Raw genomic sequence first — 17691 nt, 5'->3', positions numbered from 1 at the left:
GACTCTCAGGAGTCTTCTCCAGCACCACAACTTGAAAGCATCAGTGCTTCAGTGCTCAGCATTCTTTATAGTTTTTAGTAGCCCTTAGCTGTATTCTCTTCTTTCTCTTTTTATAATTTTCTTGTGCATACTAAAATAAGTTTTTGCATACATTATGCATAAATATATGTATATGTATTTTGCTTGTACAGTATAAGCTACCATGTTTAAACATGTAATACAGATGGAAACTGAGAAGGAGACAGCAGAAACAAAAGGAAGAGAGTAGGCCGATAAGAGGGTAGGGAGGGGTGAGCAGTCAGCAAAGTAATAACTTGGCTGGAATAGCCGCATCTTAGTAAAACACATCATCTGAATTCAACTCAAGAATACAAAGTGAATCTATTAAAACAAGCTGTTAACTGTGTGAGAAGAGAAAGGTCACTTGGATGCATGAGTTTGATAGCATTGATTAATCTGCATGCTTTGTCTGAATCATTACTGTCAAGATTCTGTAAGTTTAGATACTGAAGAGAAGCAAATAACGTTGAAATGGAGAAACCAATCATCTGAGAGCTGTTTCCCATGTCAGTTGAGGATAAAATCACTGCTACCTGCTCTCCTTACATACGTGACTAATGTCATAATTGTACATTGAGTTGAGTCCCAAGAAAGAAATATGGTCATCTCATTAAACATGGGTACTTTTTTCCATAGCCTTCTCTGGTGGCTCAGATTGTAAAGTATCTGCCTACAATGCATAAGACCCGGGTTCAATCCCTGGGTCGGAAAGATCTCCAGAAGGAGGAAATGGCAACCCACTCCAGTGTTCTTGCCTGGAAAAATCCCATGGACAGAGGAGCCTGGTGGGCTACAGTCCGTGGTGTCACAAAGAGTCAGACACGACTTCACTTTCACTTTGTTCCATAGTTTCTCATGAAGTAGTATTTTTTTTCCTCATGATATGAGAAAAAAAGAAAAGCCAGTTTGAATGCAAAAATTCAATGATTATGTAGAAAGTATATATTATATGGAGATAGTAGTCCCATGGAATTGAACTCCAGGAATAGCTGTTAAAGAGAAAGAACCCCAGGCATCAAATGCCTGGATTCAAATCTTGCTTCTACCTCTTAGGCAGGGCCCTTAGTACAGTGCCTGCAGTATAGTAAATGCCTAGTAAGCTAATAATAATCATCATAGCATACAGCTATGGCTTCCCTGGTGGTCCAGTAAACCGTCCACCTGCCAATGCAGGAGATGTGAGTTCGGTCCCTGGGTGAGGACGATCCCTTGGAGAAGGAAATGGCAACCTACCCAAATATTCTAACCTGGAAAATCCCATGGACAGAGGAGCCTGGTGGACTACAGTCCATGGGGTCACAAAAGAGTTGGAGATGACTTAGCAACTAAACAACAACAAAGGAACTTCTACAAGCTTTTATTTAGTATTTATTGAGTGACTACAACATGCCAGGCATGGTCCTAGGTACGAGGGACATCTACTCTCAGGGAGCTCTGGGAGACAGGCAATGAACTTGAGAATAAGGAAGTTACTATAATAATATTAGATACTAAAGACAGAGCAATGAGCAGAACAAAAACAAAAGCCTTATCTTTGTGAGCTCCCATTACAGTACCTTATATTTGTTTGTTCATGTTATTCTGGCTCATTACAGCTAGTTTGTAATTTAGATTTCCTGACTAGAGTTTTCTGCTTTAACCAGCAGACTGAATTCCTTAATTCAATGATTTAGAGGTTAGTTTGCAACTTAAAATTTGTCCATTTTATCCTCTTTTGGATGTTAATAGATTTTGTCCATATTACAATGTAAATAACAATGAACTTTCTGTGTGTTTACTCTCTATTTGATGACTTAGCCACAATTTAAGACATAGCTACAATTAAAATATTGTAGCTATAATTTTGACTACCAAATCTAGGAAGCTGTTGATTCCTGCTAACCCCATTGCTTTCATAGTCTTATGGTTGAAAATTTAAGCAAAATTTGCTTCCTGCCCACAGGGAGACTACTATCTTAGTCTTGCCAAAATATACCAAAGTTGTATTGTTACTGGTGACTCATTTAAGATGGTACTTCCTTCTGTAAGATTGTAACTAATTTAAAGCAAAGACTGAATGAAAGTCTTTATGTTTTGCAGACAAAAGAGCACCCATTTGTCCTCAGGTATGTGAACTGTTGGAACAAATGACTGCAGGGGACTGTGTGGCATGGGGAAGGTTATGGAGGTAGAGTCATTAATAGGCTGGGCAGATATCTTTCTGGCCCAGGAACCAACACCAGTTTCTCTATGACACCTAGAAGATACTGCAGCATTGTTTCTGCTCTAGTCTGCCTGTTCTCATTGTATGCTCAGTCACTCAGTTGTGTCCAACTAGTTTACCCACCCGGAGAATATTTGGCATGACCAGTAACATATGTTAGATGGATAGATTTGCTTATGGCTGTGAATATTGAAAATTCACAGAGCCCCACAGAAGTCCCCACATCAGGGAGCAAAACAGCATAGTGACAGCAAGAAGACATAAGACTAGAAACTACAAATGCAAAATAAAAGACTAGGGAGGCAGCAAAGATTTCTTTTTTAAGAATGCAGATGCATATATTATGTATACCCTGCCTCTGTGGGACTAGTGGAATACTCAAAATCCTCTAAGATTAGTACAGAGTGAAGTACTCTTTCATCATTTGAAGGAATGAGGGACAATTTTTAGGATGTAACACTAGTATGGATAGAAATTTTGCTTCTTCTGAGATGGTCTTCTCTGGACTGGTTTAGCTATCACCTTGCCAGAAAGCCTTTATAAAAGGAAAGTTCTCTAGGAAACTTCATTTTTCAGTTTAGAAAATGTCTTTAGTCTGAGCATATTCTCAACCCAGGATTGGTAACACTAGTCACTTTTCCAGTCCACATGATTAAGAAAGTCAGAAAAAGCTATTTCAGATCTTTTTCTCACAGAGTTCTGTCCAATGATTTCTTGATAAATGTCAATTCAATGAAGTGAGTTTTACATTTAGAATCTTAGTAAAAATTTCCCCATATTCTTCAGATTGATTCTTTAAAAAACCTCTTCAAATATCCAGAGAATAATGACTCATTATTTTGTCACCCTATTTATGTATGTTTCGTTTGTCATTCATAAAGGAGTTGTATTGTTTGGTTTTATGCAAAGATGCTGATGGAGCACCTGTGAATGTTTGCTTTCTTGGCACCAAGAGAGAAGAGAGAAAATGATTTGATTCACTGACAATGAATTATTGCATCTGTTTGTGGCTGTTAAATAATTTAATAGAATTTATAGGGATTGTTTTCCCTTGGTTAAACTACAGACAAATATCAGTCTCTGCCTCATGTTGGACACAAACGTAGAAGAAAACCATTTCCTTCATTTACCTTTTGCCGGTTAGATGGTATTAAGACACTGAGTGATCTCACATTATATCCTTTTTACATTTAAGTTGAATTTCTTTAAACTTTAGACAAGGGAAATACTGTTAAAATTAAACAGCAAATTAAAAGAAATATTCAGTGATTTCCCATATACAGTGTAGTGTTTTCACATTGACTTCTTTCATTTAGCAATATGCATTTTAGAGGTTAAGAATCTGCCTGCAAATGCAGGATACATAAGAGATTCGGGTTTGATCTCTGGGTAGGAAAGATCCCCTGGAGAAGGAAATGGCAGCTCATTCCAGTAGTTTTGCCTGGAGAATCCCATGGACAGAGGAGCTTGGAGTCCATGGGATTGCAGAGTCGGATATGACTGAGCAACTGAACACACACACACATGTCTTTTCATGGCTTGATAGCACATGTCTTTTCATTCCTTTTTAGCACTGAATAATATTCCATTGTCTGGATGTATCATAGTTTATTCAATTATTTACCAAGGACATCTTGGTCAGTTCCCAGTTTGGGCAACCATGAGTAAAGCTAATATAAATATTCTTGTGTAGGTTTTAGTGTAGACAGAAGTTTTCAGGTCCTTTGGATAAGTACCAAAGATGTGATTGCTGGACCATATGGTAAGGCTTGTGCTTCCCTGATAGCTCAGTTGGTAAAGAATCCGCCTGCAATGCAGGAAACGATTCCTGGGTTGGGAAGATCCACTGGAGAAGGGATAGGCTATCCACCCCAGTACTCTTGGGCTTACCTTGTGGCTTAGCTGGTAAAGAATCCACCTGCAAGGCGGGATACCTGGGTTTGACCCCTTGATTGGGAAGATCCCCTGGAAAAGGGAAAGGCTACCCACTCCAGGCCAGCCTGGAGAATTCCATGGACTGTATAGTCCATGGGTTTGCAAAGAGTTGGACATGACTGAGTGACTTTCCCTGTCATGGTAATACTATGTTTAGTTTTTTAAGAAACCACCAGTCTTCCAAAGTGGTTGTACCATTTTGCATTCCACCATCAATGAGTGAGAGTTTCTGTTGCTCCATATCCTTGCTAGCATTTCATGTTGTCAGTGTTCTGCACTTTGACCATTCTGATAGGTGTGTTATCTCATTGTTTTTTAATTTGCATTTCTCTGATGATATATGATGTGGAACATCTTATTTTTCATCTGTATATCTTCTCTAATGAGATGTCTGTGAAGGTCTTTGGCCCATTTTTTAATTGAGTTTTTGTTTTCTTATTATTGACTTTAAAGTGTTTCTTTAAACGTTTTGTTTAACAGTCCTTTATCAAACATGTCTATGCAAATATTTTCTCCCAATCTTACCTTTTCATTCTCTTATATTACTTTTGCTTTTAAATAGCTTATTTGTTTTTAGTATATAATGGTCATGATCATATAAAATTGCTAATTGTATTAAGTATCAGTGGGTTGGTATTATGATAAAAAATTTCAAGAAATTTGATTTATCTAGTGGAAATCCTTTCCCACATGGGTCTAGTGGTAAAGAACCCACCTGCCAATGCAGGGGACATAAGAGATATGGGTTTGATCCCTGGATCAGGAAGATCCCCTGGAAGAGGGCACGGCAACCCATTCCAGTATGCTTACTTGGAGAGTCCCATGGACAGAGGAGACTAGTGGGCTATACAGTCCATGGGGTCACAAAGAGTCAGACACAATGGAAATGACTTAGCATGTAGTGGGAATCCTAAGGTTACTGATATCACCACAAATTCATGACAACCAGAAGCCAAATGGAACCTCAGCAATGCCTGACAATCATTTTTCTCGTAGGTTACTCTCTCACTCACCACGGGAATTAATATCACTCTGTATCAATTGGGATGCCTTTGCTTGCACATGTCAACAATTCAAACCATATATGCATATTCTCTCAAGCAGAGAGGGATATTGGCTCAGATACTGATGTCTGGGAGTATCTAGCTCTTTTTCTCTCTCTTTTTAGTTCTCTGTTCCTCAGGTTTGCTTCCCAGATGGGATAAAGATGGTTGTCAAACTTGCATCCCACTGTGTTAGAAGCCCCAAAGGAAAAAGTGTGCTTCTTTCCTAGTGATCTCATCAAAAGTTCTGCAGTTGGGCTTCACTGGGTTGAAACAATGAATAATGCAAGAGTGTTGAATGTGTCAGTTGAACAGACCTGGTCAAGCCCACCTTAGGATCTAGGTTGAAAGGGAGGGGAGTGAAATGTCAGTTCCCTCTCTAGACCATAGATTGCAAACGGGGAAAGGTGATTTGTCCCACTCCAGTGTTCTAGCCTGGAGAATCTCAGGGACGGGGGAGCCTGGTGGGCTGCCGTCTATGGGGTCGTACAGAGTCGGACATGACTGAAGCGACTTAGCAGCAGCAGCAGCAGGAAGGTGAATGGAGGATGAGCAAGCAAAAATAACCCAAGACTGTATCCACTCTTGTCAAATCTCTGATTTTCCCTACCTCCTAATCACCATCCTCAGTGAATGACTTTGCCTTATTCTTTAGAGATAAACTGGGAGGCACCAAGTGGGACATCTCATATTTTGCCACCACTCATTTCTTTCCCCTACTTATTTCAGCACTCATCTTTTTCTTTCCTGTTATAATTTCTGCTATTAAAGCTATTTCCTCCACTTGAGCTCTGGATCTCTTTCTGCCCCTCTACTCATTTATCTTCCGCACACCTCATTGTACATATCTTCTATTTTACTCTTTTCCCCCCTGGTACAAGAGCAAAAACAAATTAAAAACCTCTTTGATTCCTATCTCTCTTCCAGCCATTGCTCTTTCTCTCAACACCTTTCCTCAGGCAAACTTTGTGTTCTCTACACATTAATTCTTCAATCTACTCCTTTCTATTCTCTATATCCACTGGTCCACCACTCTGCTGACACTGCCCACTCTAAGACCACCAAGAGCATTCATGTTATCAAATCCAGTGGACAGCTCTTTCCATCTTACTGTTAGGGGAAGCACACTGATTGAAACTGCCCACCCTGGCCAGGCACCATAGTAACCATTTGCATGAGTTGTTTTATGACAGGAGATCCTGATAAGGAATACGGAACTAATAAGCCACCACCAACCGGAAGAGTTCGGGAAAGATTGAAAGGAGACACCGTGTGTCTGTCCACTTCCCAGAATCCCTCTCTCTAGCATCCATCTTGGCTGAGCGATGCATGCACTACCAGGAAAGACTCTGAATCATAATGATTCGTCAAAGACCACCTGGAAAATAAGCCCATCACCATAAAACCTTAGACTCCAAGCCCTGCGGCAGAGCAGTTCTCCTGGGTTCCCTTACCCTACTGCTCTCCACCCGGGTGCCCTTTCCCAATAAAATCTCTTGCTTTGTCAGCACATGTGTCTCCTCAGACAATTCATTTCTAAGTGTTAGATAAAAACCCAGTTTCGGGCCCTGGAAGTGGTCCCCCTTCCTGCAACATTACTAGACGTCTTACTAGCATTCACCACAGCTGACCACGCCTTCCTTCTTAGAATGTCCTCTTTTCTTGGCTGTCATGACAACATACTCTTCTGGCTTCCTCCTACTGCTTTGGCTTTCATTATCCATCTCCTTTGTAAGTGATCTCAAAATATACTTTCCCAAAGGTCAGTGCTAGATATGCTTCTCTTTTTATTTTGCCCTTTTCCCCTTAAAGTTATTTCACCCAGTCCTATGGCTTCAGATACCACAAATAACCTGACAGTTCCCAAATTTATGTTGAACTCATATGTCTGTCCTGAGGTCTAGTCCTCTTTTTGCAACTTTATTCTCAGCACCTCCAGAACCACTCACAAATCTCCTCCTTCTCTAGTCTTAACTACTCCAACCTCCCCATTGCTCAAACCAGAGATCTGGGGGTCACCTGTGGTAGCCCCTTCTTCCTTTTCTCATTTTCCATTCCAGTTCCAGTAAATCCTCAATAACCCCACTTCTCTCTCATTCCCACCCCACTTAGTATACTTGGATCTCCTGCAATCACCATCTAAAGGATTGCTTCCTTGATAGTTCTATATCCCCAAATTCATTATCCAGCAGTTAGAGATATTTTTAATGTATGAACTTTCACCTTTCTGACTTAAAATTTACATGGCATGAACTCCAGATTTTTCAGAAATGGCTTTCACAGCCTCATCTGACTTGCCTTCTGCCTGCTTCCCCAGCTTTATTTTTTTCCCCTTCTCTCACCACACATTTGCTACACTGGTCTGCAGTACTTTAGTTACTTTAGGATCTTCCCATGTTGTTTCTTCTGCATAGAATACTCTTCCCACACTATTTGTCTGGCCGGTTGCCTAGTTTAAATGTCAGTTCCTCAGGGGAATGGTAGGAACCCACTCCAATCTAAATTAGCCCCTGTACCTAAATTACTTTCTTTCAGGCATTTAAAAAATAATTTTGATTATATGTTTGTTTGATTATTTTTAACATATCTTTCTACTACAAGTAGCATTACAGTACACCTATTTCCAAGCTGAGTGCCTACCTATTCACTTGAATGAGTCCCTGACACCAAGCTGAATGTGTGCATGCTCAGCCATGTCCGACTCTTTGTGACCGCCAGGCTCTTCTGTCCACGGGATTTTCCAGGCACGAATGCTGAAGTGGGTTGCTATTTCCTTCTCCAGGGAATCTTCCTGACCCAGGAATTGAACCCGAGTTTCCTATGTCTCCTGCAGAGGCCCCATAAATTTATCTTGAAAGGATTAAAAATACTGCAAAATTACTTTCCATACATATCCTTTTTTTGTGGTCCTTCTTCTTGAGGGACGTTTTTACCAAGTAAAATAGCACAGTTAGGAGGAGATAACTAGTTAAAATGACAGTCAGTTCCCATTATTTAGCACTGGGTGAGAGAAAATAGCTGGAGTTGTAAATTTTGCATTCCTTACCAAGGTGAAGGGATGAGAAAATACACTGGGAACTAGAAAAGTAGAGCAGTAAAATGCAGAGGTAATGTGAGCTTATAGGAAAAAATTCAGTCAGGAATAGGAATATCTGGGTTTAGCATTCACTCTGCCAGCTGCAAGTCATTCAGTCTTTTTGTGTCTTGGATTTTCTCACCTTTAAAATCTTGTGGCGATTTCATAAGCAGACAAATGTGGAAGCCCTTTGCAAAGTATAAAACTTCTTAAAAATGTGAGATGCTCTTATACTCTTTATTTTGATTTTCATTTATAAACATAAAGTGGTTTTACTTGGAGAATAATGAACTTAGTCACTCTCATAGGTAGGGCTAGCTGTTACTGTCATTCAATATATAAAATTACTATTAAGAAATCACCTAGAAATAATATTATGAAAGTAAATGTAGTGAATTCATTGTGGATTTACTTTTTAATTCTTTACAAGCTTTCCTGATAGCAATACTAATTAACTTTAAATATGCTGTGCGTCAAGTCCCTTTTTCTAAAGAGATTAGAGATTAATCTCTAAACTATTTGTAAATTACTATGCCTTTTCATTGTGAAGTGTTTAGTTGAAATGCTGTTTTAAGAAAAGGGTTATAGATTATAAATGGCTTCATTAATTATTTTATTTCCCTGTCATTCTGCCAGTTTTATAGTAATACGTGACTTTAATTTTCTTTTTACTGGCAATATAAATGAGATCTAAGAGATGAAGCATTATTTTGAAACAAATTTAATTTAACTGACCCAGCATGACTTGGAATCCATGCTGCCCATGATCCTTTTATGATTAAGTACTAAAGAAGAATCTGTAATGTGAATATTTTTCTTTTATTTCTTCACCATGGGATTCACTCTCCTTGTGATAAAATCTCATCCGGTGTGCCAGTCAGTTTCATCAACAAATGGGAATGCAAAGCTTTTTAGTAAAACTAATGACCTTATATAACAACAACAAAAACCCCACACAATTCAAATTGTGTTTTAATATCTTTGTGTTCAGAGAAATTGATAGCCTAGAGATCAGTATGTGCTAATTTACAGTCCTGTAAAAGGCTGTGATGTTCATCCCATTTTTAAAACTGCTAAGATGAACAAGTCTAACTATTTCAAATTTCATAGGGTTTTGTAAACTTCTCTCAGTGCCAAGAAAGCAAGCCACCTGGCAGTTTCTTAAAACAGTGAGACAATGCTTAGGAATATGCACCATAATTGACTGTTTGTATTTCAACTGAAACTGGCTCACATTTACATGGGATGAGAGCATTTTTATCCTAGTTACATTGCTCGCTGTTTCTTATGATTATATTCTCATACTGCAGATTATATTCTTATGCGGCAACCATCCTGGTGGTTATTGAGCAGATGTAGTGTATTTTAACATATTGACAAATACTATTTTTCTTGAAAGTGTAAAAATGATTCAGAGAAATATTTGCTATTTTAGGTAGCATTCAAGTTAGACTATTAGGTTCATTAGCTGAATTTCCTAAGATTCACAAGGTAAATGTAGGAAGTTAAGTGTAGTTACAGTAGAGTGTTTTAAGTGGCAAAGATGTACAGAAACAACTTTGTGAATTTGGGTCAGTTGAGTTTAGATAAGAAACCTATATTAAAGAAGGGACTCTTGCTATAATTAAAGCAATAAAGAAATATGGATTCAGTTCGGTCGGTCACTCATGTCTGACTCTTTGTGACCCCATGGACTGCAGCATGCCAGGCTTCCCTGTCCATCACCAACTCCCGGAGCTTACTCAACTCATGTCCATGAAGTCGGTGACGCCATCCAGCCATCTCATCCTCTGTCGTCCTCTTCTTCTGCCTTCAATCTTTCCCAGCAGCAGGGTCTTTTCCAATGAATCAGTTCTTCACATCAGGTGGCCAAAGTATTGGAGTTTCATCTTCAGCATCAGTCCTTCCAATGAACATTCAAGACTGATTTCCTTTAGGATGGACTGGTTTGATCTCTTTGCAGTCCAAGAGACTCTTAAGAGTCTTCTCCAACACCACAGTTCAAAAGCATCAATTCTTTGGCGCTCAGCTCTCTTTATAGTCCAACTCTCACATCCATACATGATTACTGGAAGTATGGATTAGGAAACAATAAAAGATACTTTTGTGTACTATGTCTTCCAAAGAAGAAAAAAAAAGGAGAGCGAATGCGTTGAGTATAAAACACAAAGGCAAGTTTGAAAAGCATATCTAGATGTGAAAATAGAGGATTAGGTCAAAGCTACAAGAGAACTTGTAGGGCTACACTTTGTATTTAATGAAAATTATTGAAAAGGATGTGTTCTCTGAAAGATTAAACTTCTTGTAACCTACATGGAATTCTTAGTGATTCCAATTTCTCTGAAGCATATTTAATTCCTAATTTAATACAGCAGATTTGAATCTCATTATCAGTGGTGTGCATTTAATTGAAATCAATTGATTTAAACAACTAGTCAGGAAATCTCAGTTTAATCTCCTTTTCTTCCTCTGGGAACATTCATCTACTTATATTTATTCTCAAAGGTAGCAAAAGTCTGATTCAAAAGGAGATATACTACACATTTTCATTAAATTGATTGTTTAAGTACTAATGAGGTTAATTTTACAGATACGCTGTAATATTGCATTGTGCTTTGAACACTGCTTTCACCAAGGCTAATTAAAGTCAGTTCAGTCACTTAGTCGTGTCTGACTCTTTGCGATCCCATGGACTGCAGCACACCAGGCCTCCCTGTCCATCACCAATTCCCAGAGTTTGCTCAAACTCATGTTCATCGAGTCGGTGATGCCATCCAACCATCTCATCTTCTGTCATCCCCTTTTCCTTCTGCCTTCAATCTCCCAGCAACAGGGTCATTTCCAATAAGTCAGTTCTTCGCATCAGGTAGCCAAAGTATTGGAGCTTCAGCTTCAGCATCAGTCCTTCCGGTGAATATTTAGGACTGATTTCCTTTAAGATTGTCTGGTTTGAGCTCTTTGCAGTCCAAGGGACTTTCAAGAATCTTCTCCAACACCACAGTTCTAAAGCATCACTTCTTCGGTGCTCAGCTTTCTTATGGTTCAACTCCACATTCATACATGAATTAAAGTCAGTAGTTCTAAAGTGTAAGATTCTAAAATAATTTCCAAATCAAAGATTTATCATATTTAGGGGATGTTTTGTCATGCTGTTATAGAAACACATTGGCCAATCCTAAGAATAATAAATATATTAAGTTTTATATTAACTAAAATAATATTGGTATAATTATTTTCATAAATGTAAGGTGTGTGTGTGTGTGTGTGTGCTTAGTCGCTCAGCCATCTCTGACTCTTTGTGACCCCATGGGCTGTAGCCCGGCAGGCTCCTTTGTCCATGAGGATTCTCCAGGCAAGAATACTTGAGTGTGTTGCCATGCCCTCTAGCAGGGGATCTTCCCAACCCAGGGATCAAACCCAGGTCTCCTGCATTGCAGGCAGATTCTTTACCATCTGAGCCACCAGGGAAACCCAAGAATACTGAAGTGGGTAGCCTATTGCTTCTCCAGGGGAACTTTCTGACCCAGGAATCAAACTGGGTTCTCCTGTATTGCAGGTGGATTCTTTACCAACTGAGCTACCAGGGAAGTCCTAAAAATAAGGTAATGCACTTTATTATGCCTCAAGTTAACTCTTTATAGATATATATCATTATCTCTACAAAGTACAACTTTCTGATAATTAATGAGGTAATTATAGGACTATGTGTGCTTAGTTGCTCAGTCATGTCTTTATGTGACCCTGTGGACTGTAGCCCCACAGGCTGCTCTGTCTGTCCATGGGGATTCTCCATGCAAGAATATTGGAGTGGGTTGTCATGCCCTCCTCCAGGGGATCTTCCCAACCCAGGGATCAAACCCAGGTCTCCCGCACTGCAGGTAGATTCTTTACCAGCTGAGCTACCAGGGAACCCAATGCTATGGAAACATCTTTAATATTTTTTTAATACTGTATGCTAATATATGTTAATTGTGAATAATTTGAACAAAACAGAGAAAACTATTTTCATAATTCTCCTTCATTTCCCCTAGAGATAACCAATATTACCACTTGGAATAGAGCCTTTCAGATTTGTTATATGTTAGTGATGTGATCTCATAATATATGTACTGTTTTATATTATTTATTTTTTAAGGACACATACACACACATCCACACACAGATTATCCCTTTTAAGATTTATGGATCTATGTCACCTTTATAAGAACTACATAGAATCTTTTTGCATGAATGTGTTATAATTTATTTTGCCAGTCCTTACTAGGAATGAGTGTTCAGTTTATTAGTTTATTTCTAATTTCCTTAATATTATTCACAGAGTAGCATTGAATTTCCATGTACTTAAATCTTTGCCTCTTTGTTCAAATATTTCCTTAAGATAAAGTCTCAAAAGTGATATTGCTAGATCAAAGTAGACACATCTTTAACATTTTAAAACATTTATCACATTGCCTTCTGGAAAAATTGGTCCATTTTATACTAATCTAACATTATACAAAAATTCCCTTTTCTCTATAACCTGACATCTTTTTTAACCTATAATAATCTGGTATGCAAATTAATAAATTTATTTGTGTATCAAGTATTTGTGTTTGAGCATCTTTTCCTTAATTTTGAAACAGTTGTATAATTTTGTGAATTTATCTTTTCCAAAATTAGTTTGTGAGCAAATTTTATAAATTAAGAAACATATATCAAATATTTTTCAGTTTGAGAATTAAAAAAAAACTGGATACAGTTTTAAGCTTTTTTGTGCTCACACCTACCAGTCTTTTCTTCTGTGTCTTGTGTGGCCTTGATTTATTTAAGAAGAGATCTTCCCCACCCCAAACTATAGAAATATACGATTACATCTTTTCTAGTACTTCTAAACCCTATTGTATCTTTAATCCATCTAAAATAATTATTAGGTCTGGCATGAAAGAGAAATTTACTTATATTTTTGTTCAAATGAATAGTGAATTTTTCAACACTAATACTTGACTAATATATTATTTCCTTTGTTATTTTAAATGCCACTTCCACCCTACCCCTTGAAACAATTCCACTGGACTTTTCATTAGAATTTTATTGTATTTATCTACTAATTAGTATACCACTTGAATTTTACCAACATTATCTTTCCAGTAATTTTTTAATGTTTTCATTTATTTGATCCTCTTTTTCAACTTTATATGAAATAAAATTTTATGCATAATTTTTACATGTATCTCGTTAAATTTATTCTTGGCTTGTTTACAATATCTGTTGTTAATTTGAATGGGTTTCTCTCACTTCTACTCATCCCTGCCATTACATTTAGAAGCAAAGTGTTGTATAAGAAAGCTATTAATTTTTTATATTTATACTTTATTTTGCCACCATCTCTTTTATTATTTCTAATAATTTTCAGTTGATTCTTCTGAATTTTCTAGGTAAATAATTATCACCTCTGTGACTAGTAATGATCTTTCACTTCATTTATCATATATTATGCTTAATTTCTTATGCTTGTTTTATGCTTTGATCGAAGTACCCAGAGTCATGTTAAAATGTAGAATAAATATTAGCCTTTTGTTTTGTTACTTTTAAAATTTTAATGAGAATTCTTCTAAATCTTTACCAGTTGGTATGACCTTTCCTTTAGGATTCTGAAATAGGATTTTGATCATGTAAAGGAAGTTACCTTCTTTTTCAGTTTACTGAGTGTTTTCTTTGGAATTAATATTGTATTACCTTGGAGGAATTTATAGGTAGGATCATATTGTTTTTCTCTTTTAGCTTATTTATTTACTGGATTACATTGATGGCTTTCTTAGTGCTGATACATTCTTATATTTCTGTAATAAACCTGATTTTTTAAAAACTTGATTACTTTTTAAAATATTGCTATATTTTACTTTATTCATAAGTAAGATGGATCTATAATTTACTCCTTTGGAGTTTTATGTTTTTCAGAGGAATTTAGCATGCTTTATTTCCTTTGATCCTTGAGATAACTCTATGAGTTAGACCAGAAATTATTACATTATTCTAATAAATAAAAACAACAGATATCGAACTTTTTGCCTGTCATAAAGTCATGAAAGTAGGTGGTGATGGTAACTAAAATCAGTTAGTCCCCAATCCAATGCTTTGGGGAGAATACAGTAATTTCTATAAGTAAGGTATTTGAATTTTTAGGACTTTGAATTTTATTATCTCAAATAAAAACTGTCCCTATATAGTTTCTTTTTACATTTTTCTAAATTAAGACAATAGATTTGTTTTTGTTTTGACTATGGAGCCTTCACTGGGTATCAGGGAGCCTTCACCCTAAAGGAGTCTCTGTGCTGAAAATATACATTCTCTGAGATCTGCCGTCTGTGTGTTGCACATGGACAGATGCTAATGTTCAGTTAAACCAAGGTAATACAATAAGGATTAAAGTATTAGATGCTACTAACCCATTCAGAAGTTATGGATAAAACTTGAAACCTTTAATCAGTTCATCTTGATGTTCAAGTCAAGTTCACATATTTCATTATTATCATAAGAGAAAAATATTAAGGATGCATTTTTACATTGCATTAGGTCTATTTTATATGTGGTTCAGGAATCTGCCTTATAGAAAGTTTAGAGATTGCACTTCAGAATCTATTACAGAAGAAATATTCAACTAGGAAATTTTAAAATAACTTAAGTATAAATTTTAGAACCTATAAAACTTAATGCAAATGCAAGAATGGCCCATTTGTTGATATACATTTATTTATTAAATGAAGGCTAGACTTCTCCACGTGTAGAGAAAAATGGATTTAGACTATAAATGAATTGTATTTTAGCTTTGAATAGAATTTTGCTGTTATATTGACATTTAATCTTTATGTTCAGAGTCACACACATTTAGAAAATGTTTCATAAAGTAAATTTATTGTTTTTAAATCTCTTGTAAGATATTTTTCTCTTAATGAGAAACCTAAACATGTTTATTTCTATATAGTCCAATGGCACTTATCTACCTCTAAAACATGCCACTAGTAGCTATGTATTGTATATTTAGCCCAATTGAAATTTATAAATGATGCATAAAGTCTTAAATCTGTTCTTATCAAATGTTGCACAGAAAAATCATGAATTCTTGGAATATGATCATTTTTCAAATTCTATTTCATCAATTCAACTTTATGCTCTGAAGCAAGGCTGACTATAACCTTATTTCCACTTAAGCTAATATAGCTCTGAATGAGATTCTGTTTTAAATTGAGATTTAATTGATAAATTCATTGTATTGGTTTTGGATGTGCAACATAATGATTTGATGTATGTATATGTTGTGAAATGATTACCAGAATAAGTTTAGTTAACATCTATCACTGTGCATATTTAAAATTTGTTTTTCTTGTGATGAGAACTGTTAAGATCTACTCTCCTAGCAAATTTCAAGTTTTACATGATTTTATTTTTAAAAATCACATCTGTTTCTGAAACTCAGCTCCAATAACACCCTATGGTAACAAATGGTAGAACTCACATAGTATTGAAACATATTGGGTATTTCCTTTTCAGTTTTAAATTTGTTTTATTCAGATTTGGATGACTGGAGACTATGTTTAAATTCCACATTGACTGAAATCAATGTAAATAATATAATAGTGTCTCATATTTGATGGTAAATATTACCATTAAAAATTGAAAAGTCAAAATGAAGCAGAAACTATTCTGTGAGCTGGTTGTTTAGCACACAAAGGAAAATGGGAATTTTTTTCAGCAACATTTTTGAAATGAACTTAATAATGTTCCATTCCTATTGAATTTTAATTTTTCAGAAAATTTAGTTTAAGTATATGCAACATTAGTTTGGAATGAAAAAACAAAATTATGCATAGATTTTAATGCCTCTCCTGGAAGAAGCACAAGCTGGAATCAAGATTGCTGGGAGAAATATCAATAACCTCAGATATGCAGATGACACCACCCTTATGGCAGAAAGTGAAGAGGAACTAAAAAGCCTCTTGATGAAAGTGAAAGAGGAGTGAAAAAGTTGGCTTAAAGCTCAACATTCAGAAAACGAAGATCATGACATCTGGTCCCATCACTTCATGGGAAATAGATGGGGAAACAGTGGAAACAGTGTCAGACTTTATTTTTGGGGGCTCCAAAATCACTACAGATGGTGACTGCAGCCATGAAAGTAAAAGACGCTTACTCCTTGGAAGGAAAGTTATGACCAACCTAGATAGCATATTGAAAAGCAGATATATTACTTTGCCAACAAAGGTCCTTCTAGTCAAGGCTATGGTTTTTCCAGTGGTCATGTATGGATGTGAGAGTTGGATTGTGAAGAAAGCTGAGTGCCAAAGAATTGATGCTTTTGAACTGTGGTGCTGGAGAAGACTCTTGAGAGTCCCTTGGACTGCAAGGAGATCCAACCAGTCTATTCTAAAGGAGATCAGCCCTGGATGTTCTTTGGTAGGAATGATGCTAAAGCTGAAACTCCGGTACTTTGGCCACCTCATGGGAAGAGTTGACTCATTGGAAAAGACTCAGATGCTGGGAGGGATTGGGGGCAGGAGGAGAAGGGGATGACAGAGGATGAGATGGCTGGACGGTGTCACCGACTTGATGGACGTGAGTTTGAGTGAACTCTGGGAGATGGTGATGGACAGGGAGGCCTGGCGTGCTGCAATTCATGGGGTTGCAAAGAGTTGGACACAACCGAGCGACTGAACTGAACTGAATTAAATATCAATTTCTTGATGGATGCCCGAATTAAGCATCAATATATGGTTATACCTATGAAATAATTAGGGCATTCTTTTGGGTTGGTGAAAAGGTTCATTTGGGTTTTTCTGTAAGATGTTACAGAAAAACCTGAACGAGCCTTTTGGCCAACCCAATATTTGATCCCTGCAATAGGACCCTGAAAGAGATGTGTTAGCAATATAGTTGTTAAAACCATATTTTACATATTCTTCATTACAGACTTTCTTATTATAGGGACCATGACATGCTGCCTTCTCTAAAGAGCACCTCTGATTAATCCTCATACCAGAAACAATGGAGTTGGCTCTGGCATAAGTTCAGCCAGGATTCCTGGGCCTGCTGTGTAGGGAGTCTCGTGAGGAAGGACAGAATCCTATCTCGGTCTCCAGGCCCACTTGGTTCTTGGCACCTCTGTTGAGAGTTGCACAGGCTACCAATGAATTTTAAATGTAGTGTTTGAGTGTGAGGTGGACATCTGTCTTAGAGGAATAGGATTGGTAGCAGCATGTCCTTCTTCAGAAGCCATTGAATAATTGTCAGATGACCTTTATTGGTGTCCCCTTCATTTCATTCTTATGGGTGCTGCCAAGACACAGTAGGGTAACAAAGTCCCCTGGTACTTATAATAAGCAAAAACATATACTTCATGT

At 37.0% G+C, this 17691-nt stretch overlaps 1 protein-coding gene across 4 annotated transcripts in view; it reads left to right on the top strand.

Moving 5' to 3' along the window:
* The window catches only part of PLCL1 (phospholipase C like 1 (inactive)), a 367382-nt gene that overhangs the window by 263439 nt on the left and 86252 nt on the right, over positions 1-17691 (top strand). The window contains exon 2 of one of the 4 annotated variants that reach the window (XM_086347374.1): positions 11874-11919. The exons of the other annotated variants lie outside the window; for them this stretch is intronic. Within the exon in view, the coding sequence (XP_086203500.1) occupies positions 11874-11919 (46 nt within the window). The remainder of the gene's footprint in view (positions 1-11873; positions 11920-17691) is intronic. 4 annotated transcript variants of the gene reach the window in all.

This window comes from Bos grunniens, chromosome 2 (assembly GCF_055505025.1).
Source record: "Bos grunniens cultivar Pamir isolate PY7600 chromosome 2, Bosgru_T2T1.0, whole genome shotgun sequence".
Classification (NCBI taxonomy): Eukaryota; Metazoa; Chordata; class Mammalia; order Artiodactyla; family Bovidae; genus Bos; species Bos grunniens.
The sequence above is the reverse complement of the archived record's forward strand: the minus strand, read 5'-3'. Positions and strand labels throughout refer to the sequence as shown.